The following is a 25,775-nucleotide window of genomic DNA, read 5'->3' on the forward strand; positions in this document are numbered from 1 at the left end:
ATATTTTATGCCATATTTGAAACAGAAGAAATTGTAACCAACAAAATTTTCTTTGTAAAAGACTAAGAAATATCTGGCTCAATTGGCATTTAACATAATAATATGCTTCCATATTAAAATTTGTAATAAAATATAATAAAAGTACTTAATCTAGGAGATTTAAGAAAGTTTCTACTTTTATATAGACATGATATTCATTAAATTCATGAACGCAAGATTTACTAACATCAACTGTTGTGGCAGTCCAGGGCCCAGGCCCCCTCCTAAATGGCCCATAACAAAATTGCTTCAGCCAAGGATAAAGGTCAAAAAAGTAAACAATCTCCCCAGAGTGGGGGGAATGTAACCATGGATGTAAAAGTGGCATTAATCGTATCTTAGTCTTAGACATGAATGTTAGTTAAAACATCAGGTTTTAGGCCCCTTTAATGATTATTTATACCAAAGACCCAATGTCCTCATACTATATGGAATGTCTTTGTTTTAAAATCATATATTACTCCTCACACTCTTCACTCCCCATCCCTTGCAAAGCGCTAACCCTCTAGACCCAGCCGCCACCACAGATTCTCTCCTGTTCGTAAGTCCTAATAAGTTTATGTCTACTTCTGTGCCTAGTGTGTTTTTTTTTTTGGTCTCAGAGCAGCACCAGCCCATGCTTTGCATGAACAGTCAGTGAGCCGGCCTGCAGACTGAGACACCACCTGCAGCAGTAGTCATGGATCCGGGGAAGGGAGACTCGGCAGGGGAAATTCCAGGTTGGCCTGCATTGTCCATGTGGGGAGGGGTGGCTGCCCTCCTGGACAGATGGGGACCACCATGAGCATGAGCATATGGGGACACCCTAAAAACTCCGGTGGGGTTGTTAACTGTTTTGCAACAGACAGCGGGACAACAAAATCTTAGCAAAAAGAAAGAAGAATGCCGAGTAGTTGTGGCCATAGCCTGGTCCCTTTTAGGAGCCTAACGTATGGCCACAGAGGCAGAACAGGTGGCAAAAACAACATCCTGCCATCTAGAGGAGGAATTAAAATTAGAAAGGGATACATGGCTCACTTAAGTGGACATGAAAGATGCCTTAACCAAGCACTTGTGTCAAGAGGATGATCATTTAGAAACTTTAGCTTGTAGATATGCTCGAGCCCATGGTCAAAAATTACCGTGAGTTCAAGCCCAGAGACTACTAACTAATCTGGCCTGGAACACAAAAGCTTGGGATCTCATAGATTCTTCATCTGATAATGAAGAGGAGGAAAAGGAAGAAGTATGGGAAGTGGAGGTAGAGGAGCATCCCTGGAAAGTATGCCCAGTGCTACAGCAAAAAATAAAAACAGCACAGGAATGACCTGCCAGGGTGGATGCTCAAAATTTAAAACCTCCTGAGCAGAACACACCATATCACCATGAAAAATTATACTGCTGCTGAATTAGGTGACCTAGGGCAGCATTATAGGCAGAAAGCCAGAGAGTCATTACCTTCTTGACTTTTATGATTATGGGTCACAGGAGCCAAGGGTATAATATTAACTGGGATAGAAACAAGTAAGCTAGTGTCCATTACAATATACCCATCCCTATGCCAGCACCTGTATGCCACCCTAAATAAGGTAGAAATGGAATCTTTGTTAGCCTGGCTAATAGCTGCATGCAAGACTGCTTGGCCCAATGAGGAAGATATTCCATACACTACTTCCATTGGCAGTCTATGGAAAACTACAAGATATTTTGCAGGATCTTGGGATGAAACATGCAATATATTCTGTGAATTTTGCAAGCCCTGACAATGAAACTTTTATAGCGGGGATAAAAGACAACATCCTGCACACCACTCTTAATCATTTTTATGAACCCCTCATGTCTATTTTGAGTCCTCTAGTGGGACAGCCCATTTAGAGAGCTGCTCAAGTCATTGCAGATCTCAGAGAATCAAAGAGACTCCAGAAAAGAGGAATGAGGGCTGCAGGAAAAACTCCCCAAGAACATGACAGCCCTAATCAGATTTCATGCAAGCAAATGTGAGCTGATCTAACTGCCACAGGGACAGAACTAAAAACCATAAATAACCAACCAAATGCTGTTTTAGTTAAATTGTGGAGCAAATTACCCCCAGATAAAAGATTTACAAAAATGAATTCCTGATCAGTTAAAGGGGAAAATAAATAACAAACCCCCTTTCAAAACATGAGAACCCTCCACACCCCAGAGGAGACCCCTTTCCCCTCCCATAGGGGAGGGGTCAAAGCTCCCAAGTACAAGTGATAACCAGGGAGCCCAGGGATCAGAGATCACACGTAGAATAACTATTTACTGGTCCCCTACTAACAAACAGAGAATGTTGACACTAGTAGATACACGAATGTACTTTAATTTATGGAAATGTAGCCCAATTTAACGAACCATGCTGACCATAGACGGCTATGGGGGAAAAACAATCAGAACCAAATAGCATAATCTGATCTCACAAATTGGGAGACCACCACCACCCCATCACCACCCCAGGGATACACTGCATATATTTCCCATATACCCAAATATATGTTAGGAATTTATTTTCTCTTAAATTCCACATTACAAACTACCATAGGAAAATTCTACCTCTAGTGTAAAATATTAAAAGCGGGCTAAAAGGGGTAGGTGAAATGGTCCCCTGTAAAAATACCTCAACCTCAGAGGATTGTAGCCATTAAACAATATAAGTTCCCAGGGGACATCAAGAGATTTCTGCAACCATCAAGATATAAAAAGAGTGGGAATATTAATACCAAGCCATAGTCTCTTAAATAGTCCTGTGTGGCCAATACAGAAACCTGACAGAACCTGGCACATGACAGTGGATTACTGCAAATTAAATAAAGTAATGCCACCTTTGTATGCAGTGGTTCCAAATGTTGCCTTTTTATTAAAAGAAATTAGCACTCATTTACGTCATTATCATTTTGTCTTAGATTTAGCTAATGCTTTCTTCAGTATTCCCTTAAATAAAGCAAATCAACCTGCTTTCACGTTCACCTGGGAAGGCTGATAAAGGACTTTTACCACGCTCCCACAAGGCTATTTACATAACCCAACCATTTCCAACAGCCTAATGACAAAAGACTTGGCCAATTGGGAGAAACCCAAATTTGTGACTTTATTTTACTATACTGATGATGTTATGTTAACTAGCGATTCTCTCTCAGAACTAAAGAAAGTCAGAAATGTTATATTCTATCTTGAAAGCCAGGGATGGGCAATCAGTTGCAAAAAGCTACAAGGCCCCAGCTCCATCAAATTCTTGGGTGTTATATGGTCTGGCAAAACAAAAACTATTCCTTCTGCAGTAATTGGTAAGGTACAATGTTGTCCTGTGCTGCATACACCAAAGCAATTAATGGCCTTTCTGGAACTACTAGGATATTGAAGACCTTTCATTTCCCATTTAGTTCAAATACTAAAACCATTGTATATGCTAATTAGAAAAGGTTGTACTTGGGAACAGAATGACCCTCAGGAGGCTGTTTTTGAAAAAACAAAAAGGACATAGCACAGGCACAAGCACTAAGTGGGGTAAATCCTGACTTACCCTGTGAATTGGATGTAGCTAGCACCAACACTGGTTTCAAGGGGTGTTTGTGGTAGAGGCAACATTTAAATGAATACCCCTAGGGTTCTGGTCACAATTATGGAAAGGGGCAGAATTAAGATACAGCCCCTTAGAAAAAGCAACCATGTGCTGCAGATAATGCTCTATTGCTAGTGGAAGGTCTGACGCAGAAAGGTCCTGTCACCTTGAGGGCTACCCTTCCTATACTGGGGTGAATTACAGACATGGCCAATAAGCCACACTCTGGCAGTGCACAATTAAGCACCTTAACAAAGTAGAAAGCCTACTTGTTGCAATGCAGTGTTTTCAATACCAGCCCTCTTAGTGCCGAGATGCATGATATTTTAGGACTGGTGTCACATGTAAAAGATTCAGTAGCTAAAATTGCTGCACCTGAAATAGTTGTTAAAATACCCACTGTAGAGGGCATAGAAACAATTACTGACTCTGCTTGGTATATTAATGGATCTGCTAGCCGGTAGCCTCCCACATAGACAGTCATGATGATACCACCCAGTACTGACACTATATGGTGGGAGATTGGCGCTAGGCAAAGTAGTCAATGCGCTGAATTAAAAGTCATATGGATGGTTATAATGCATGAACCAAGAGATGTGCTAACTATCTGTATTAACAGCTAGGCTGTTTACAAAGGCCTCACCACTTGGATGGCAACCTGGAAACAAGAACAATGGACAATCACGGATCACACCCTATGGGTAGGAGAGCTATGGCAAGATTTCTGGGATACCTGCCAGCAATAAAAGGTTACTGTCTATCATGTCCCCACCCACATCATTCCTAAAATGCTACCTTGGAGATGACCTCACTCAAGTCTGGAGACACACTACTGAAACCCGAGAAGCAGCTGAGTGGCTTCATCGAAAGAGCAGACACCAAGGGTATCAAACCTTATGGTGTTTAGCCCAGCAGTTCCAGTTACTTATTGTGTACCAACAAATTATAAGCATCACAGGGGAGTACCCGTCGTGCTCCCTGCATTGACCATGCTGACTGCCCCACATGATGGGACACATCAGCTGATCACAGGCTCAGTGACCCAATGGCAAGTGGACTACATTGGCCTCCTTCCACTCTCAGAAGGGGCAAAGTATGCATTCATGCAGTAGATACCACCATAGGATTTCTGTTAGCTTTTCCAGCAGGGAAAGCTAATCTGCAAGCCACCAAAGGGTAAGCACCCCCTAAGGGATACTACATAAATAAATAGTGATTAGGGAACCCCTTTCACTGGACAAAAGACCCAAGCATAGGCTATGGACTCTAATGTAATGCGGACTTTTCAACTACCCTATAAGCCCACAGGTGTAGGCCTTATAAAAAGAAGGAATGGCCTCTTAAAGGAACAGTTGAAAAATGATAAGAAATCCCTAAAACAATGGACTAAAAGGCTTTATTGGGCCCTAGCCCGCCTATACTCTACACTGCAGGCTGCAGCCCCAGCTCCTATTGAAATACTAAATGAAAGTGCTAAGGATACATATTAAAGGGACAGCCGCTTTACAGCCTAAAAGGGAGAATAATAATAATTTATTGTTGCCTTTTTATAAGGCCTGCACCTGTGGGCTTATAGGTAGTTGAAAACCACACAAATGGGGGGAAATGAGGTCCTTTGGCCTTGGTGCTGGCCTATGCAGCTGTGTGGTTAGGAATCTTAAGTTCATGGAGAATAGGAGTCACCCGAAACGTTGTAATATGGCCATAATTTATACAAAAAAAAAAGCCTGTTAAAATTTTTATCACTAATCCTGGGCTCCCTAGTCCCACACAAACTTTATGCATAACTATGTGGACCCTTCTTATGCCTAGACTAATGACTGAGGTCATGGTGAAAGACTCTCAAAATTTATAGGGGCGAATATCTGGTATTTAAAACCTCCCCACAATGCCCCTCTGCCTGGTACCCTACTATCTAACAATGGAAATCTTCCATATATATTATTAAATCAATAAGATTTACCCCTTATTATTCTCCATAAACATATTTCTTTTCACCCATAGCACCCTAGCAAACACATTTTTACAGTGGGCTTCAGTGGTAACTCATGGCCACAATCGAACTCAATGTTGAGTCTGCACAGACTTGCCGTCTTCAGGTGCTACCAGCCTTCCCTGGACCATAGCTCTTGCTAACTGGACTATGTGGAACACCCTGGTTGACATGGCAAAATTTGACTTGCCAACAAATCTGAAGTAATACTTTTTCTTTTAAAACTGAAATCCAATTACCATCTTATAATGAGACCCTTGTGGGGGAACAAGTAAATAAGCCCTGGGCTAAATTAGGGTATGATGTACATAATGGAATAGGATAACTCACAGCAGAAGCAGTAACTTTAGACCATATTGCTGCTGTCTGCATGGAAAGTCTTAATGGGAATCGACATATGGGGTGGTTACCATCAGAAATGTGTAATTTTACCATTAAGCTACAAAATGATAGCCTTTTCCAATGGCAGAGTGCCTCCAACAGACACAGAGCATATGCCTCCCCCATGGGGTAGCTATGGACCTGTGGGCAATATGGATGGCCCTATTCACCTTACAATTGGACAAAACACTGTACATGGGAGCAGCTGTATGTCCCTGCCACATTAAATAATTCTTTATCACACACTCCTAGCAATTGGAAAATGGTTAAATCTAGATATCAAGTGAAGCGTACCCCTTGCTGGTTTTATCCTTTAGCTATTCTTGCCCCAGGGGTAACCGAAAAGCATATAGCAGCCTTAGCCAATCACACAGCTCATGCACTTAATGAATCTAAATTAGCAATATCATTGTCAAATAACGAAGCCACCCAATTACAAAAAGCAGTCTTACAAATAGAACGGCTTTAAACATTTTAACTGTGGCACAAGGTAGAATGTGTACCGTTACAAACATACAATGATGTATATATATATTCCTCATCATTCACATAATATGTCAAAAGCTTTAAGTCATATGCAAGAGCACAAACACAGTATCAATCAATTATCTACTGACCCCCTTTCTACTTGGTTTAATTCTCTTATTCAGCCTTAGTGGCATTTCATTATAGGAGTATCTGCCCTATGTATTGGGGCAGTTATTCTGTTGTCTTTTATTGCTGTTGTGGTGGTATACAGATGCAATGCCTGCCCTATGGTCACTGGAGCCTGTTACGTGGGGTGGACTGTGGCAGCCCAGGGCCCAGGCCTCTCCTAAATGACCTTAACAAACCTCCTTTAGCCAAGGACAAAGGTCAAAAAAGGAAGAAGAATATAACCACAGATGTAAAAATGACATTAATTGTATCTTAGTCTTAAAGCATGAATCTTAGTAAAACAGCAGATCTTAGGCACTTTCAATAATTATGCTAGGGACCTGATGCCCTCATACTATATGGAATGTCTTTGTTCTAAAATCATATATTATACCTCGTACCCTCCACCCCATCCCTTCCCTTGTGGAGCGCTAACCTTCAGACCGCTAGCCTTGTGGACTGCTAACCTTTTGGAGTGGCTGCCACCAGAGAATCTCTCCTGCTCATAAATCCCAATAAATCTGTCTACTTCTGTGCCTGGTGTGTTTTCTGGTATCACAGCAGCAACAGCTCATGCTTTGCACAAGTTTGGTCTGGACCTGAACAACCATCAATATTTTAAGTTGAGAAGTTTTAATTCATAGGAAAAAGGAAAACCATAAACTGATGACAAAAACCTATCTGTAGAAGTATCTGAAATATCTCATTGAAATGTCTTTAGGCAGGAGAAATCATACATTGGATTTTACAGCCTTACAAACCCATTCCTTATTTAATTTAATTTTATGTGCCAGTTTTAATGTTTTGGAATTCTTCTCAAAACATGAAAATATTATTCTCTAAATCTAAAAATTCAAAACCATTAAAAAAAAGTTAGGTGTCAAAAACTACCAAAATTCACCTGATTTTTGATAGACAAATCTTCCTAAGATTATATATCTGGAAAAAAAAAAAAAACCTTGATCATTCTCAACTTATTGTTACTAATTATTTGGTTTTTAATAATTCCATAGTAAATATATGCCTCAAAGAATTCAAACTACAATTAATAATTATAATTGGTGTGCGAGTTTGGATATATTATGTCCCCCAAAGGCCATGTTTTAATCGAATCTTGTGGGATAGTTGGATTAGGTTGTTTCCGTGGAGATGGGACTCACCCAACTGTAGATGAAACGTTTTGATTAGATATTTCCATGGAAGTGCAGGCCCCGCCCAATCAGCATGGGTCTTAATTAAATCACTGGAGCCCTATAAGAGAGCAGCTAAGAGAGACCCTAATAGCTGACCAGATGCTTGCTGATGCTTAGAAAAGCTCGGAGATGCAGACAGAAAGATGTTTGAAGATGCCAAGCTAAGAGAAACCCAGATATATTTTGGAGAAGGCCATTTTGAAATGCAAGCTGGAAGCAGAGGAACAGGAGATGCCAGCCACGTGCCTTCCAGCTGGCAGAGATGTTCCAGATGCCATTGGCCATTCTTCAGTGAAGGTACCCCTTTGTTCATGCCTTAGTTTGTACACTTTTGTGGCCTTAGAACTGTAAATTTGTAACCTAATAAATCCCCTTTATAAAAGCCAATCGATTTCTGGTATTTTGCATAACAGCCACATTAGCAAACTGGAACAATTGGTAATTATTAATATAATTTAAAAATAAACTCAAGTGTATTAAAGTGTACATTTTACCTGAAAAAGAGGAATTCTAGAAAAACATTCAAAGCCTATTTATTTTCAGTACTTCTTTCAAACTAAATAAACGACAGTAAAGAATAACACATTCCAACCTTTCTGTTTTGGATTCATTCTCAATTCTGTATTGTTGAAAATCTTGGCTAAGAGATTGTAGCTTTTCTTGAAGTCTCTTTTCACGTTCCACACTTCCTTGATAAAATTTCATCTCTTTTTCCATTGCTTTCACTTTTTCTTCCATAGCCTTAAACTCATGAAGAATTAGATAGCTCACTCCACAGTATTTACAATTTTTTTCTTCAGGGGACATCTAGAAAATAGAACATATATTTACTGAAATGATTTTTTTTAATTCTGAAAAATGAATTGCAACAGAAAACATTGCAACCATGCTGGTAAAGTGAAGTAACTGTACACTGCACAATACCAAGAAGTAATAATTATGACACTGTATCCATCTGAATAAAATTTTTATAACTGACACAATGTTGACTTTGAGACAAATTCCTGGAATTAGGAAGGAATCTTTCAGAGTAATTATTTCTCCATGGTATCTCTAAATGTTGAAATTACTCTTAGAATAGTTTCCATAAAATAAAACTGAAAATGATAAAAACATTTTTTACATATCTAGACTGCCTTCTTGTTTTAAGAAGAGTTTTCCATATAGTGGGAAGAAATCATGGGCCTTTTGCTATCAACTGCTTTGTGATCTTGGATCTGCCCCTTGGCCTTTTCAGATTTTATTTTCCTCATTTGTAAAATGAACTCTAAGCTCCTGTCCAGTTTTAACATTTTATGATTCTTACAGAATTTTTAAATTCTGTCACAAATATTCCCCTCCCCCACAAAATGAAAAACACATTGAGAGACTCATCTAAGATGGTGGCATAGAGAGGAGTGGAAGCTAGTTTGTCCCCCTGGAACAACTAATAAGCAACCAGGAACAACTAGTAAATAATTCAGAATAACTGGGGGGGGGGGGATAAATGTGACAATCCACTCATCATACACCAACCTGAAATGGGAGGAATGCCCAAGATCACAACATAAAATCTATAAGTAAAAACTGCAGATCCAAGCCGAGAGCCCCCTCCCCCCATGGCCCAAGCTGCAAAGTCTCATGGTGCTAGAGAGCAGCTCTCTCTGAGCAAGTGAATACAGCTCAGCTGAGCTCAAACTGGGGTTTTAATTAACAAAAGTGGACTGCTGGATACAAGCTACAAATCCTCAAAAAGCAGACAGAGGCTTTGTGTGATGACTGACCTTGGAAAGCCAGAGGGTGGCTGTGGACTGACCTTGAAGGGGGCTTTCTGTCCTTGTTTCAGCTCAGTGGAGAAAGCTTCAGCCATTTTCAGTTCCCAGTGCTCTGACCCAAACAAGGATGGAGATAGCACAGGCAGAGAGAGACCATTCAAATGCTAATGACCTCTCCCTAGAGGGTCTATCTTCCCTAAGAGGAAAGATGTGAGGCCCAGCTTACTACTCACTTTCCATTCAGAACCAGACCCCAGAGACTGGGGGAAAACAGCCCCGGGCCACACCTCCTTACACCAGCCTGGAATTACAGGCTGACAGGTGCCACATGCTGGGTAGAAAAGCACAGTGACCTGAGGCCTCACAGGGTGTACCAATTTTCTAAGACACACCCTCAGGGAAACAGGATACTGAATATTTCTTCCTTCTGGGACTAAACCCGTTCTGGTCTGGGAAAACCTGATTGGGGTAACCAAGGAAACCATGCTTAGACAACAGAAAACTACAACCTACACTAAGAAAAAAGAAGTTATGGCCCAGTCAAAGGAACAGACTTACACTTCAACTGAGATACAGGAATTTAAACAACTAATACTAAGTCAAGTCAAAAAGTTTAGGGAAGATACGGCGAAAGAGATGAAGCATATAATGAAAACACTGGGTGTACATGAGGTAAAAGTTGAAAGTTCGAAAAACCAACTGGCAGAATCTATGGAAATGAAAGGCACAACACAAGAGATGAAAGACACAAATGAGACATAAAACAGCAGATCTCAATAGGCAGAAGAAAATACTCAGGAACTGGAGAACAAGACACCTGAAAGCCTACACACAAAAGAACAGAGAAAAGAATGGAAAAATATGAGCAACATTTCTGGGAACTTAAGGACAAAATGAAAAGCAGGAATGTATGTGTCATTGGTGTCTCAGAAGGAGAAGAGAAGGAAAAAGGGGCAGAAGCAATAATAGAGGAAATCATCAATGGAAATTTCCCATCTCTTATGAAAGACATAAAATTACGGATCCAAGAAGCACAGCGTACCCCAAATAGAAGTGATCTGAATAGGCCTACACCAAACCACTTAATAATCAGATTATCAAACATCAAAGATAAAGAAAGAAACCTGAAAGCAGCAAGAGAAAAGAGATCCATCACATACAAAGGAAGCTTGATAAGACTATGCATGGATTTCTCAATAGAAACCATGGAGGCAAGAAGGAAGTGGGGTGATATATTTAAGATACTGAAAGAGAAAAACCACCAACCAAGAATCCTATATCTGGCAAAACTGTCCAAATATGAGGGATAGTTTAAAATATTCTCTGACAAACAGACAATGACAGAGTTTGTAAACAAGATACCTGCTCTACTGGAAACACTAAAGGAAGCACTGCAGACAGAAAGGAAAAGACAGGAGTGAGAGGTCTGGAACACAATTTTGGGTGATGGTAGCATAGCAATGTAAGTACACTGAACAAAGATTTCTGTGAGTATGGTTGAAAGAGGAAGGTTGGGATCATGTGGGACACCAGAACAAAAGATGAAGGAGAAAGACTGGGATTGTGTAACTCAGGGAAACCTAGGGTGCTCAATGATTGTAATAAAAGGTACAAATATGTTTTTACATGAGGTAGAACAAATGAATGTCAACACTGCAAGGTGTTAAAAATGGGGGGGGGATTGGGGGAAAATACAATCAATGCAAACTAGAGACTATAAATTAATAGAAACATTGTTTTATGCTTCCTTTAATGTAACAAAGGCAATATAACAAAGCTAAATGCATATGGGGGGGGGGGGGAATAGGGGAAGGGTATGGGACTCCTGGCATTGGTGATGTTGTCTGACTCTTTATTCTACTTTAGGTTAATGCTGTCTTTCCTTTTGTTGCTTTCTAGCTGTCACATTTTGTTTCTGTCTCTCTCTTTTTTTCTTTGGTCTCTCTGCCTTCTTTGACTATTCCTCCTTCTTTGTGGAAGAAACGGAGATGTCCTCATACAGAGAGTGGCGATGGTGCTGAATACATAAATATGTGACTATACAGGGAACCAATGATTGTATGGTGTGTCAACAACGCCGTCTTAAAAAAAATGGGTTGATGAAGAGAACTTGAGAGCACTATATTGAGCAAAATAAGACAGACACATAAAGGCAAATATTGCAGGGTCTCACTGATACGAACTAATTATAATATGTAAACTCATAGACATGAAATAAAAGTACCAGGATATAGAATGAGGCCAAAGAATGAGGAACAGTTGCTTATTTTGAGCAGAATGTTCAACGAGGGTGAACTTAAACGTTTGGAAATGGACAGGGGAGATGGTAGCATGTCGTGAGAATAACTAACAGTGCTGAAAGGTATGTGAAGGTGGTGGAAAGGGTAAGCTCAAAGTCACATATGTCACCAGAAGGAAAGCTGGAGGTTAAAAGATGGGAAAGTATTAAACAGTGAATCTTGTGGTGGACAATGTCCGTGATTAACTGTACAAATATTAGAGATCTCTCTCACGAACTAGAACAAATGTATGACATTATAACTAGAAGTAAATAATAGAGAGACACATACGAAAAAATATATATGCCTATTGCAAACTATATACTACAGTTAGTAGTATTTTAACATTCTTTCATCAACAGTAACAATGTACTATACCAAAACTATGAATCAATAATGGAGGGGGGAGGCTATTTCTTTTCTGGAGTAATGAAAATGTTCTAAAAACGGAAAAAAAAATTAACTGTGGGGATGGATGCATAGCTGTGTGATGGTACCACGGGCAATTGATTGTACACTTTGGATCTTTGGATAGTTGTATGGTATATGAACAATCTCAATTAAAAAATACACACATATATGTGTGTATATATATATATATATATACACACACACAATTCAGTAAAGCATCCTGCCTCAGAATGACTTTTCATATCATCCTTCATGTGTCATTCCAAGGTTTCTTCACAAGTCATTCCAAGTTTTCTAGTCCATATCACAAAGTCTTGCAAAAGCACCGCATGAATAAAGCAACAAAATTTGATTGTTAAGCTTGAAAAACAAAAACAAAACAAACAAACAAAAAAAACCTACATTGAACCTAATCTCTTCTCCCTAAGTCAATTCTTTTCTCTTCTTGTAGTTGTATCCATTTTTTAGAAAGGAAATTGAGACTATTAGAGCTAAATAAGTGTCTAGTAAGTGGAGAAGTTGGAATTAAAATCCAGGTCTGTTTAAAACAAGTACTTATGCCTGTGCTTAAACCATTTACATACCATGTATATTTCAGCTAACTCTGCTTATTTCTTTCAGGTAAAATGTTCATATGACTCTGGCCAGCATAGAGGCAGTGAACAATGGAATTTCAGCAAAGTCAGGAGACAGATAGTTCTTTTTCCTCTCTCAAGTATAAATATTCCTCAAGTTGCCTATGCTTGTTTTGCTATTCAGAAAGGATAAGAGGTAGCTTCATTAAATATTTGCTTCAGGGAACTAAACTGAAAGCAACACTTGGATTATTTGAGGAGGACTTACTCGTAATGCAACCATCCTTAAGACTGTAGAAGCTGTTCTGTAACCAAGAGTGAAATCATCATATCATGCCCATCAATGTCATTGCACAAAATAAGGTTGGAAAAAATTAGCAAAAAAAATTTTTTAATTTGGCTCACTTAAACTTTAAAAATAAAATTTTCAAATTAAAGACAAGAACACAATATGTGGTATACAGATGAATGAGTATGTCAATCATCCATCTGCCACTGAAGTGACACCAAATTTTATAGATTTATGAAAGAGATTTGGAAGAAATCATAATGATAACCTGATTGAAGATCTGGATTGGTTCTTCAAGTCTATTACAACCTAGAAAAGTGGTAGTCCAGCCTCTGTTTAACATCCCCAATAATGAGATACTAACTTTTTAAAGCAGCCTGTCTCATCTTCGGGCAGTTTTGACTATTAGGAAGTTCTGTCTCACACTGACCCCAAATCTGCCTCCCTGGAATGCTCACGGTCCTAAGTCTCCTAGTAATCTTGTGGATCAACTCCAGATCCCTTTCACACAAAGGTCTTTCTACTATTTGAAAACAGCTACCAGGAATATTCCATGTCTTCTCCCCTCCAGGTCAACCCTTCAATTCCCTCTACTGTTTCCCACATGACATGGTTTTGAATTTCTCCCTCATTCTAGATAATTTTTTCTGTACTTATTCAAGTGCTCCATATGTTTCAAAGTACAGTGGCCAGAATTGAATATTTCTGTGTGGACTCACTAAAACAAGATAAAAGAGAACTCAAACTTCCCTTATTCTATAGAAATACTAAATATCTTTTAAAGCAACCTTAGATCATATTGGCCTTTGTACTTTTAGCAATTATATACTGCTAATATATACCAAAACTGCATTTTATGCTGAATAAAGCCCATGCTAAAAAAAAATACTGCAGTGTAAACCATGTCTCATTGGTTGAATATCAATCTTTTCCTTCCCACCTTTGTACCCTTTTCTGAGTATTCACCTTCCACAGCTTTGGCTGTTCTGTTTGGTCATATGACTAAGAAGACTCCCTGCATCATTCTACCCTAGCCATAGTTGATTGCTAGACCAGCAGTGGACATTGGACCTAGAAGAACAAGTCTAGGGTGGGCTGAGCCAACTAGGCTGATTAAGTGCTGTAGATTTGGGCATTTAGATCAAGATTAGGGGCAGCCAGAATGAAGAACTGTCATGTGCAAGGTACAGAGTAAGCCACTTTGTTGGAATAAGAAAGAATGATGAGCAGACACATGGAGAGAAGTTGAGACAAAGATACTGTGGCTCCAGAAAGAGAAGATGAATTCATTAACTTCCTTAAACTCAATGACCTTCCAGTTCCTCAATTCAGTCCCTCTTGAGATCTGGCTGCCCTACTTGTCTTTGGGATTCATTCCTAATCTTCTTCCACAATCCTCTCTTTTCCCCCTTAAGCTATCTATTTCTTGCAACCAATACTCCCCATTCTGTTTGCATTTGGTTTTTCAAATCTTAGACTCAAATATATACAAATATATATTAGACTCAGCCTTTAGTTATTGCCTTTCTACGCTTTGTGTCTTTTGCAAATTTGATCCCTGTAAGTCGTATTATCCAACTAGTTCATTAATAAAAATATTGAATATGACAAAGTTGAGGATAGAACTCCACAGCATGTCATATCTCAGGTACAACTCTTCAACTGGTTATTAAAACCACCTAATTATCTTTGTAACCAGCCTATATTTACTCATGTGGTCTTCAGGAATATTATAACAAACATTGGCAAATGCCTTTAGAAAGTCCACATATTCTATGCTTACTGTAGTTCCTTGACCTAGTAACCACACACAAAATGAGAAGGCAAGGCCTAAATGCTGGCTCCTAATGAATGTAAAATTCATCCAGGGGTTATTGTTTTCTCTAATGTATCCTCACAAACCACCCCTTTAATAATATATTCTAGAATTTTGTCTGGGATTGAAATTAAGCTCGCTGGTATGTAATTTATGGACAGTCTATAAATGGAATTGCATTTGTTTTCTACATGTCCTCAAAGATCAACAAGAATGGTTATACAATTCCATTCAAAAGTACTATCAGTCCCTGGGAATACAATTCATCCAGGTCAAGAAACCTGAACTAATTCAGAGCAGATGGACATTGTCTTTCAATTTCTTTGCCCATCTTGTATTTTTGATCCATCTTACCAATTTGAAAATTATACTGCTTACTCCAAGGCATATTCATCCTTAACCCTTTGCCTATTAATCATAGTTCTTGCCTTGCTCTGGCAAAGTAAGCACCCTAGCCTTATTCCAAAGAAAACCCTTGATGGGTGGGATATATTTGCAGCCTGAAACACAAAACAGAAATCATATACACTTTACAGGGGTGAAAGCAATTAGAAAGTTTTCCATCATAACAATCATCGGGGAGAAAGCTGAAATGAGGGAAGCAATACATTTTATAACAAAGGGCTTCTAGAAGTTCAGCAAAGAAAGTCAAAACATGATATTTGTTATGATCCAGAAAAGAAGATCATAAAATTATAAAATTATAGGTCCACAAGAGTGGTCTCCTGACTTCACCTTTTACAACATGAAATAATGGGTGATTTGTGTTAAATAGGTATACTGTACACAAGAGTTCAATACTATTAAATTGAAAATAATTTTCTACAAGCAAAACTGTGACAAAAAGTGTAATAACCCCTTCAAATTCGTAGTGTCTGTATGGGCTAATTACTTAGGACATTTCTGTAAAACGAGAAGATACGAAATACTGTAATTATGTTCCCAAATGAAGTAAGTAAAAGTTATCTGCTTTCGTGAAATATAATTTGTGCTTCCTTCTTATAACTTGGTATTAAATAATCTCCTCATTTGTAAGTAAAATAATGACATGCTGTCATAATTGATAAAAGGGCTATCATTAGCAGGATGTTTTTGCTTTCTACAAGATGCACTTTGGAGGAGGCAGTACATTAAACAAATGCAGAACCATATGAAAAGAAATTATAAAACAAACTTCTCAAATGCAGTATTTGAACTTCCAAAATTATAGTTATTTAATATAAAATGATGCAATTTATAAAAAGGTTAAATTAGGCTCCAGATCCTTTTCAAACCTCCTGTCTGTGCTTCAACTAGAAAAGACGCTAAGTACCCTCCTGCTGCCCAGCTAAGGCACTCACTGCTCCAAAATTGTTCTTCCTTTCCTCCCCATTCATCTCATGCTTTCTGTGCTTGGATAAGGGAAAAACAAATAGATAAACTATTCCACAAAGGTAAGAGTGATAGCAACGTGAAATGTTAATCCTTCTAGAGTTTTCTCATTTAAAAAGATGTCTTTACTCAAAAGGGCAAGTGACTTACTGGTGACTTTCATCATATTGGGGAAAAATTCTGAGGCAGGATAGTATGACCCTTTTAGCAATTAGTCATATTGAACACCTGACCATTTCATAAGGTCATCAGGACCCTTCCTCACTAATAAATCAATTTGCTGCACTACCAATTTAAACATCAATTTGGTAAAGAGAATCTAGAAAAAAACTACAGCCACTTTACTTAATATTGAATGCTGAATGCTATGATAGGGAACAAGGCAAGTATTTGACATAGTGCTAGAAGTTCTAGACGGAGCAATAAGGCAAGAAAAGGAAAGGGGGAAAAAGGCATACATATCAGAAAGGAAGAAATAAAACGGTCCCTATCTGAAATGATGTGACTGTCTGTACAGAAAATCCCAAAGAATCTACAATAAAACTCCCCAGAACTAATAAGTTCAGCAAGGTCACATAACTCAAAATAAATACAAAAATCAATTGTATTTCTATACACTTGCAATATATAGAACACATGGACAAATTATAAATATATTATCAATTCAAAGTGCTCAAAAAATGAAATACTTAGGTATAAATCTAACAAAATATGTAGATGACTTGTATGCTGAAAGCATCAAAATGTTGATTAAAGAAATCAAAGAAGATCTAACTAAATGGAGAGATATTCTATATTTATGGATTGGAAGACTGAACACAGTAAAGATATCAATTCTTCCCAAATTGATATATAGGTTTAATGCAATTCTTCTCAAAATCCCAGCAAGATATTTTGTATATATATACACAAAAGATTAATCTCAAGTTTATATGGAGAGGCAAAGGAACTAGAATAGCTTAAACCTGAAAAGGAATAAGGTGGGAAGAATCACTCTATCATATTTCAAGATATATTATATAGCTACAGAAATCAAGGCTATTTGGATTTGGTGGAAAATAAGACATATAGATCAATGGAACAGAATAGAGAACCAGAAATAGACCTACACAAATATGTCCAACTGATTTTTGAGAAAGGTACAAAATTAATTCAATGGAGTAAATACAGCCTTTTCAACAAGTGGTGCTGAACAGTTCAACATCTGGAGATTTAAAAATGAACCTCAAATTAAACCTCACACCTTATACAAAATTAACCCCATATGAGTCACAGACTCACATATAAAATGTAAAAATATGTTTTTAGGAAACAAAACCTAGGAGAAAAGCTTCAGGATCTAAACTAGGCAAAGATTTCTAACACTGATAAAAGCATATCTATGAGTTGGATAAACTGGATTTCATCAAAATTTAAAACTTGCTCTGGAAAAAAAATGCCACATAGAGGATGAAATGACAAGATACAAAATGTCATCAACATGGTGATGTAAGATATTCCCTGGAAAAATCTCCCCTGAGAAACGACTAATAAGAGGACAAATCCCACTTGATTGTAATGCTGGACAATGAGAGAGATTGGAAAAGGATGGCACAAATGTTGAATCAAAGAAAAACAAAAACAAAAAACAAGGTTGGAGATCTATGACCCAAACCTGCCAGTCTGGACCTCTCCCCCTCCATGGGTCCCATGCAGCTGAAGAGTCACATAGAGGCAGCACAGCCTGGGTGCCTCCTGCCATGGATGCAGACCATAGAGCCACTCACAGAAGTAAGTTAGAATGCCAGGCATAATCAGGAACAGAGACCCAAATCTGCAAAGATCCAGGGCAAAACATAAGCAGCAGGTAAGTGTGCATACAAAAGTACCCCCAGAAAATAAGAGACTGTGGTAGAACTATTGGCAAAAGGCTCACACATTAAAACAAGACTCTGATTGCTGGATCACCTAAACAAAAAAAATGGACCTTTTTTAACATTGACCACATCTGACTCCCCAGGGTAGGTTACCATAATGGGAAGTAACAGGAGGCAGAAAAGTCTAGACAGGAAGAGAAATTAAACAAATCATAGGAGCTGTGGAGAAAATTCTGCACAGAAACAAACAGAACAGATAAGGATTCCCGGAGAAGGAACAGAGGAAAGGAAGGTTTCCCCTAAAGGTAAAACAACTGCACAAAAAAAGGGCAATCTTAAAAGTTGTATCACATGTCCTGGACAAGAATCAGGTGCAGAAGATCTGAGAAAAAAATGAGCAATTAAACATGGGCTACTCAAAAGGTCTGCTATAAGTTGGACCAAGCATCAAAAAAGAGCCTAAGGAGGGAGGTGGGGCAAGATGGCAGCACAGGGAGGAGTGGAATTTAATTAGTCCATACAAACAACTAGCAAATAGCCAGGACCAACTAGTAGATAATCTGGAACAAATGTTATGGGGACTTCTGTGACCAGACAACTTTGTAAACCAGTCTGGAATGGGTGGAATGGCTGAGATCACAGCAACGAACTGTAAGTAAAACTCCACAAATAGCAGAGATAGTGCCCCTCCCCCACAAGCATGGCAGGTGAGTTGAAACACTTCCTTGTGGGGAAAAAAAAGTCTGTGCCGGGAGCTCAACCAAGCTCCAATTGTGGTTTTAACTGAAAAATTCGGCCTATGAATACAAGCTACAAGCACATATAAACCTGGAGCAAGCAGGAAAGGAACCCAGAGGTTTATCCTGGCAGAGAGGAGGTGGGGCTGACAGAAAAATAAAACAACACATAAATAAAAACAGGATTTTGGAGTCAGCTGAGCTCAGAATATTGGAAAAGAGCAGTGTCCCAAGAAAAAGGGGCACACAGACCAATTACCAACACCAGCTCTTGCCTGGTAAACCAAAGGGTGGGGACTGGCTCTGAAAAGAAGACTTCTTTCTTTTTTCCTTTTTTTTCCTCTCATTCTAAGTAGATAATGAGAGAAAGCCTCAGGCAGTTTCAATTGTCAGCGCTGACCCAGGCAAGAGTGGAGTTAAGATAGTCAGAGAGTCAAAAGAAAAACTCAAGTGTAGGAGATAATCCCCTAAAGGGCTTATCTTCCCTCAGAAAAGGGGGGATGGGGACCAGCTTAAGTGTTGGTTCTCTCCCTCAGAGAACTCAGAACCCAGGGTCTGGGGAAGAAAAAGAAAAAAAACAGAAAGAGCTTGGCTTCTGACACCCTCAGCACCTGGGCAGGACAGGGTCCACAAAGAATTAAAGGCTCTACACCTCTTTTTTGCTGATAGGGAGCTGTGGGCTGACAAGCACCACATGCAGGGCAGCATAGGAAAAGCACAGCTTCTAGAGGCCACACAGGAAAGTCTGACAACTTTCTCTGTTTCATCTTCAGGGAAACATGATACTGAATACAGCCTCCTCCTGACCTGGGCCCATCTGGTCTGCGAAAATCTGATTTGAGTAATCAAGGAAACCAAATGCCTAGACAACAAAAAATTACAAATTACACTAGGAAAAATGACAATATGGCCCAGTCAAAGAAACAAACTTACACTTCAAATGAGATACAGGAGTTGAAACAACTAATTAGAGACCTTCACACAAATATGCTAAATCAATTCAAACATCAAATCAATGAACTGAGGGAAGATATGGCAAAAGAGATAAAGGATATAAAGAAGACACTGGGCAAACATAAGGAAGAACTTGAAAGTTTGAAAAAACAATTGGCAGAACTTATGGGAATGGAAGGCACAATAGAAGAGATGAAAAACAATGGAGACATATAACAGCAGATTTAAAGAGGCAGAAGAAAGGATTCGTAAACTAGAGGACAAGACATCTGAAACCCTACACACAAAAGGATAGGGAAAAGAATGGAAAAATATGCGCAAAGACTCAGGGAATTGAATGACAACATGAAGCGCATGAAGATATGTGTCATAGGTGTCCCAGAAGAAGAGAAGGGAAAAGGGGCAGAAAGAATAATGGAGGAAATAATCACTGAAAATTTCCCATCTCTTATGAAAGACATAAAATTACAGATCCAAGAAGCACAGCATACCCCAAACAGAACAGATCCAAGTAGACCGACTCCAAGACACTTAATAATCAGATTATCAAATGTCAAACACAAAGAGAGAATACTGAAAGTAGCAAGAGAAAAAAAATCCTTCACATACAAAGGAAGCTCTATAAGACTATGTGCGTATTTCTCAGTAGAAACCATAGAGGTGAGAAGGCAGTGATATGATATATTTAAGGTACTGAGAGAAAAACTGCCAGCCAAGAATCCTATATCCAGCAAAACTGCCCTTCAAAAATGAGGGAGACTAAAATATTTTTAGACAAACAGACACTGAGCGAGATTGTGAACAAGACAACTGCTCTACAACAAATAATAAAGGGAGCACTATAAGCAGATAGGAGAGAGAAGTTTGGAGAAGAGTACAGAAATGAAGACTTTCAGTAAGGGTAAAAAGAGATAGGAAAACAAAATGAAATAAGATACAACACAAAATCCAAAAGACAAAATGGTAGACAGTAGACATTACATTAAGTGAAATTTGCCAGAAACAAAAGGATGGACACTGTATGGTCTCACTAATATGAACTAACATCGATAAGTGAAATTTGAGAGTTGAGAACACAGGTTATCAGGAGATAGACAGAGGTTAAAGATCGGGCATTTGATGCTGAAGGAGAACAGAAGTTTCAATAGGATTGATTGTATAGATCCAGAAATGGAATGGATAGCATAATAATGTGCGAAGGTAGCACAATATTTTAAGTACTTTGAAAAAACATTTGGTTGAAAGAAGAGACTAGGGGAATGTATGACATGAGAAGGAAAGATAGAAGACAAAGACTGGGAATGCATAAGTTAGCAAAAGATAGAGTGGTCAATGAAGGTGATTAAATGTACAAATGTAAGAATGTTTTGAGGGAGAACAAATGAATGTCAGCATTGCAAGGTGTTGAAAATTGGATGGTATAGGGGAAAAATACAATCAATGCAAACTAGAGTCTATAGTTAATGGTAACATTGTAAGATGTGTCCATGAATTGTAACAAAGGCAATATGCAAAAGCTAAATGTCTGTAAGGGTGATATAAGGGAGTGATATGGGATTCTTGGTGGTGGTGCTGTTATCAGACCTTTCTGTTGTATTTTCTTTTTATTTTTCTTCTATCTTTTATATTTTTATTCTTCATTTTTTTCCTCCTTTTCCTCTTTTTTTGCAGAAGAAGTGGAAATGTCATCATACAGATTCTGGTGGTGAATGCATAATTATGTGATTATACCAAGAATCACTGATTGTTGACTTAGGATGGAAAGTATGGTGTATGAATAAAACTGTTTACAAGTCAAATAGAGGGATACAAGTGCTGGAGAAAATGTGGAAAGACTATGTACCTACTCCCTGTTGGTAGGTGTGATGATTAGGTTCTATTCCCTGTTGATGGGTGTGATGGTTAGGTTCATGTGTCAACTTGGCTAGGTGATAGTGTCCAGGTATCTGGTCAAGCAAGTACTAGCCTAACCATTACTGCAAGGACATTTGTGGATGGTTAATAAACCAGAAAGCTGGTTTATTAAATCATCAGTCAATTGACTGTACCTATGACTGATTACATCAACAAAGGGCATGTCCTCTGCAACAAGATAATTCAATCACCTGGGTTAAATCCAATCAACTGAAGACTTTCAAGGGAGAGACAGAGAGGACCTTCACTTCTGCAGCTAACCAGGGAAGCATTTCCTGAGGAGTTCATCGAACATCTTCATCAAAGTTGCCAGTTCTCTGCCTGCCCTATGGAATTTGGACTTGGGCATCCCCACAGTTGCATGAGACACTTTTATAAAATCTTATATTTACAGATACCTTTTTTTGGTTTCCCTACAGAACCCTAACTAATACAGCTCAGTACTAGGAGTGGTTCTTGAGAAACAGAATCTTAAAATGGGCTTTTACAATTGGTTTTCTACTTTGATTAGATTCAAAGACACTAATGACTCCATTTCCAAAAATCAAGATGGCACTGACAGTCCATGGCAAGTGATGGCAATGGAGATACACAAAATATCACCATTTGATTCTCCTAATCATACTCTTGTATGAAGCAAGGCTCTGGGTGACATTGTTTTTGACACCTTAATAGAGTTTTGTGGAGTTAAGAGTTATAATGATACTGGCTGGTTGATCTTAGATATGCTGTATAAAGTTATAAGAGAAAGGGACCAGCTAAAGCCTTCAAATCTGAAACTTAAGTGCCATAAGACAGATGTAAAGGTTTCTACGTGTGCCCTGAAAGAAAATCTTATTTCCTGTGACCACAGTCTTGAGATTTCTGAAAACCAGACCCACAGTCTCATTGTGCGAGTAGCAGATTTACAACATAAACTAAGATCTCAACCTCGCAGGGTGTCTGCTGTTAAAGTAAAGGCATTGACTGGAAAAGAATGGGATCCTGAAACTTGGTATGGAGGCATACGGATTGATAATAATGGCAGTGAGGGCACTGGAACCCTGGATACTGCTAAATCTTTCCTAGAAATACCTGTAGTGGCCTGCCCTGAGAAAACAGCACTCCCACTTCCAGTCTGCCCTGAGGAGACAGCTACCCAATATCCAGCCTGCTTTGAGGAAACAGCTTCCAAACCTCCAGTCTGCCCTGAGGAGCCTGCCATCCAACCTCCACCTAAAGAGATTAACCCTTCAGTGCCTACTAAAACTAAAATCACCTCCTCTGAGGAAGCAGCCCTGATTCCTGTCTGGAGAAATTAATGCGGTTTCACCAGATGAAACTGCAATGGAATATCCTGAGAAAATTGGCGTGAGGGATACTTCTAACTCTCTTCATGACCCACCCCTACTACCACTTTTTTATTCAATACCTACAACTAAAGTCCCAACAGGCCCCAAAGGATGAGGTACAGTGTGACCCATGAAGAAGTATGCTATACTCCAAAAGAATTGCATCAGTTTTCCAATATATATAGACAGAAATCAAGGGAATATGTGTGGGAATGGATATTAAGAGTGTGGGATAATGGTGGAAGGAATATAAAGTTGGAGCAAGTTGAATTTATTGATATGGGCTCACTAAGCAGAGATTCTGCATTCAGTGTTGTAGCTCGAAGGGGCATTAACAGTTTGGGTGGATGGCTGAAACATGGATCAAATGGTGGCCAACATTACCTGAGGTCAAAATGCCAGAACTTCCCTGGTATAATGTAGAGGAGGGGATTCAAAGGCTTAGTGAGACTGGAATGTTAAGAGTGGATTTATCATGGAAGACCTGTTCACACACCCCTGGAATGTCCCAAGTACACATCTTTTACCAGGACTGTGAGGAAATAATTTGTGAGACTTGCTCTATCATCCCTGAAGAGCTCTACGGTTGCTCTTCTATTTAGGTCAGATATTACTGTGGGAACGCTGTCACTGAGCTGGAATCCTTAAACACAATGGGGATAATTGGATCCCAAGTTGGCAGAAGCCACATGGCAACAGTTAATTGCCAAAGACAAGGTGGGCATGCCTACCATAATGGAGAACAGGCTCAAAGGAGTCAAAATAATCTGACTCACAGAGACTTATGGTGTTGGCAAGTAACTAATGAAGTAGCTAGAAGTAAAATAGATGGGCAGTCTACTAAATTCTTGTTTGCGCTGTGTAAGTAGAAGAATTGTAGGTCAAGTGAAGAAAAGACTAACTTGATTTACAAAACAAAGAATCACGGACTTGAGGCAGTTTACAGGTCCAGACCCCTTGAATGAGGGAAGGCAGGGTATCTTTGGGGAAGGACCCTGTTACACTGCCAAAAATTTATACCGTTAATCTTTCTCCCAGCCTCTCCCAAGGGGACCTACGGCCTTTTACCAGGGTAACTGTGCATTAGGGAAAAGGAAATGATCACATATTTTGGGAATTATTAGACACTGGCTCAGAAGTGACATGACTTCCAGGAGACCCAAAATGTCACTCTGGTCCACCAGAGTAAGGGCTTATGGAGGTCAGGTGATAGATGGCGTTTTCACTCAGGTCCTTCTCACAGTGGGTCCACTTGGTCCATGAACACACATGGTGGTTATTTCCCCAGTTCCAGAATGCATAATTGGAAAACACATATTCAGCAACATGGATTTCCACTCACCAAGGCCAACCAGGCCACAGCCACTGTTGAGTGCTCAATCGGCCAACAGAAGAGACCACACTCAGTCCCTGATATGGCACCATTCCCCAAGGTGATCAGCCTGCTACCTGGTGGCAGGTTGATTATATTGGATCACTTCCACCATGGAAGGGGCAGCAATTTGTTCTCAATGGAAAACACACATACTCCGGATATGGGTTTGCCTTCCCTGTACAACATGCTTCTGCCAAAACTACCATCTGTGGGCTTATGGAATGCCTTATCTACTGTCATGGTATTCCACACAGTATTGCTTCTGACCACGGAACCCACTTCACAGCAAATGAATGGGAATGGGCACATGCTCATGGTATTCTCTGGTCTTACCATGTTCCCCATCATTCAGAGGCAGCTGGGTTGATAAAATGGTGGAATGGCCTTTTGAAGACTCAATAATGGCACCAACTAGGTGGCAATACCTTGCAGGAGACTGTGTATGTACTGAATCAGCATCCACTCTATGGTGCTGTTTCTCCCATAGCCAGGATTCATGGGTCCAGGAATCAAGGGGTGGAAACAGGAATGGCACCACTCACTATCACTTCTAATGACCCACTAGGAAAATTTTTGCTTCCTGTCCCTGAAACCTTAAGCTCTGCTGGTCTACAAGTCTTAGTTCCAAAAGGAGGAGTGCTTCTACCAGGAGACACAATAATTCCATTGAACTGGAATTAAGTCTGCCACCTGGCCACTTTGGGCATCTCATGCCTCTGAAACAAGCAAGGCAGGGGATTACTGTACTGGTTGGGGTGATTGATCCTGACTATCAAGGGGAAATAGCACTGAAATGATACAATAGAGGTAAAGAAGATTTTCCTGGAACACAGGAGATCCCCTAGGGCATCACTGAGTATACCATGCCCCGTGATTAAATTCAATGGAAAACTGCAACAACTCAATCCAGGCAGGACTACCAATGCCAAGAAACTTCAGGAATGAAGGTTTGGGTCACCCCACCAGGCAAAGAACCATGGCCAGCTGAAGTGCTTGCTGAGGGTAAAGGGAACATGGAATGGGTAGTGGAAGAAGGTAGTGACAAATATGAACTATGGCCACATGACCAGTTACAGAAACAAGGACTATGACGGCATGAATATTTCCTCCTTGTTTTGTTATGAGTATGTTTGTATTTGTCTATAAAGCAAATATCTTTGCTTTCTTCTCTGTTTCATCCCCTTATCATATGACATAAGCTGTATCATTTATTTCACAGTATTTAAGTTATAGGAAATCAAATTTAAAAGTCAGTGTTACCCAAGGACTTGTACCCTATTCTGGAGAGATTTAATGTGTTTCTGGTTGT

General features: G+C 39.3%; 1 protein-coding gene across 1 annotated transcript in view; it reads right to left on the minus strand.

The window, feature by feature from the left end:
- The window catches only part of LEKR1 (leucine, glutamate and lysine rich 1), a 171,317-nt gene extending 162,706 nt beyond the window's left edge, over positions 1-8,611 (minus strand). The window contains exon 1 of the mRNA XM_037842007.1: positions 8,397-8,611. Within this exon, the coding sequence (XP_037697935.1) occupies positions 8,397-8,611 (215 nt within the window). The remainder of the gene's footprint in view (positions 1-8,396) is intronic.
- Positions 8,612-25,775: the final 17,164 nt, after the last annotated feature.

This window comes from Choloepus didactylus, chromosome 1, assembly GCF_015220235.1.
Source record: "Choloepus didactylus isolate mChoDid1 chromosome 1, mChoDid1.pri, whole genome shotgun sequence".
NCBI classification, from domain to species: domain Eukaryota; kingdom Metazoa; phylum Chordata; class Mammalia; order Pilosa; family Megalonychidae; genus Choloepus; species Choloepus didactylus.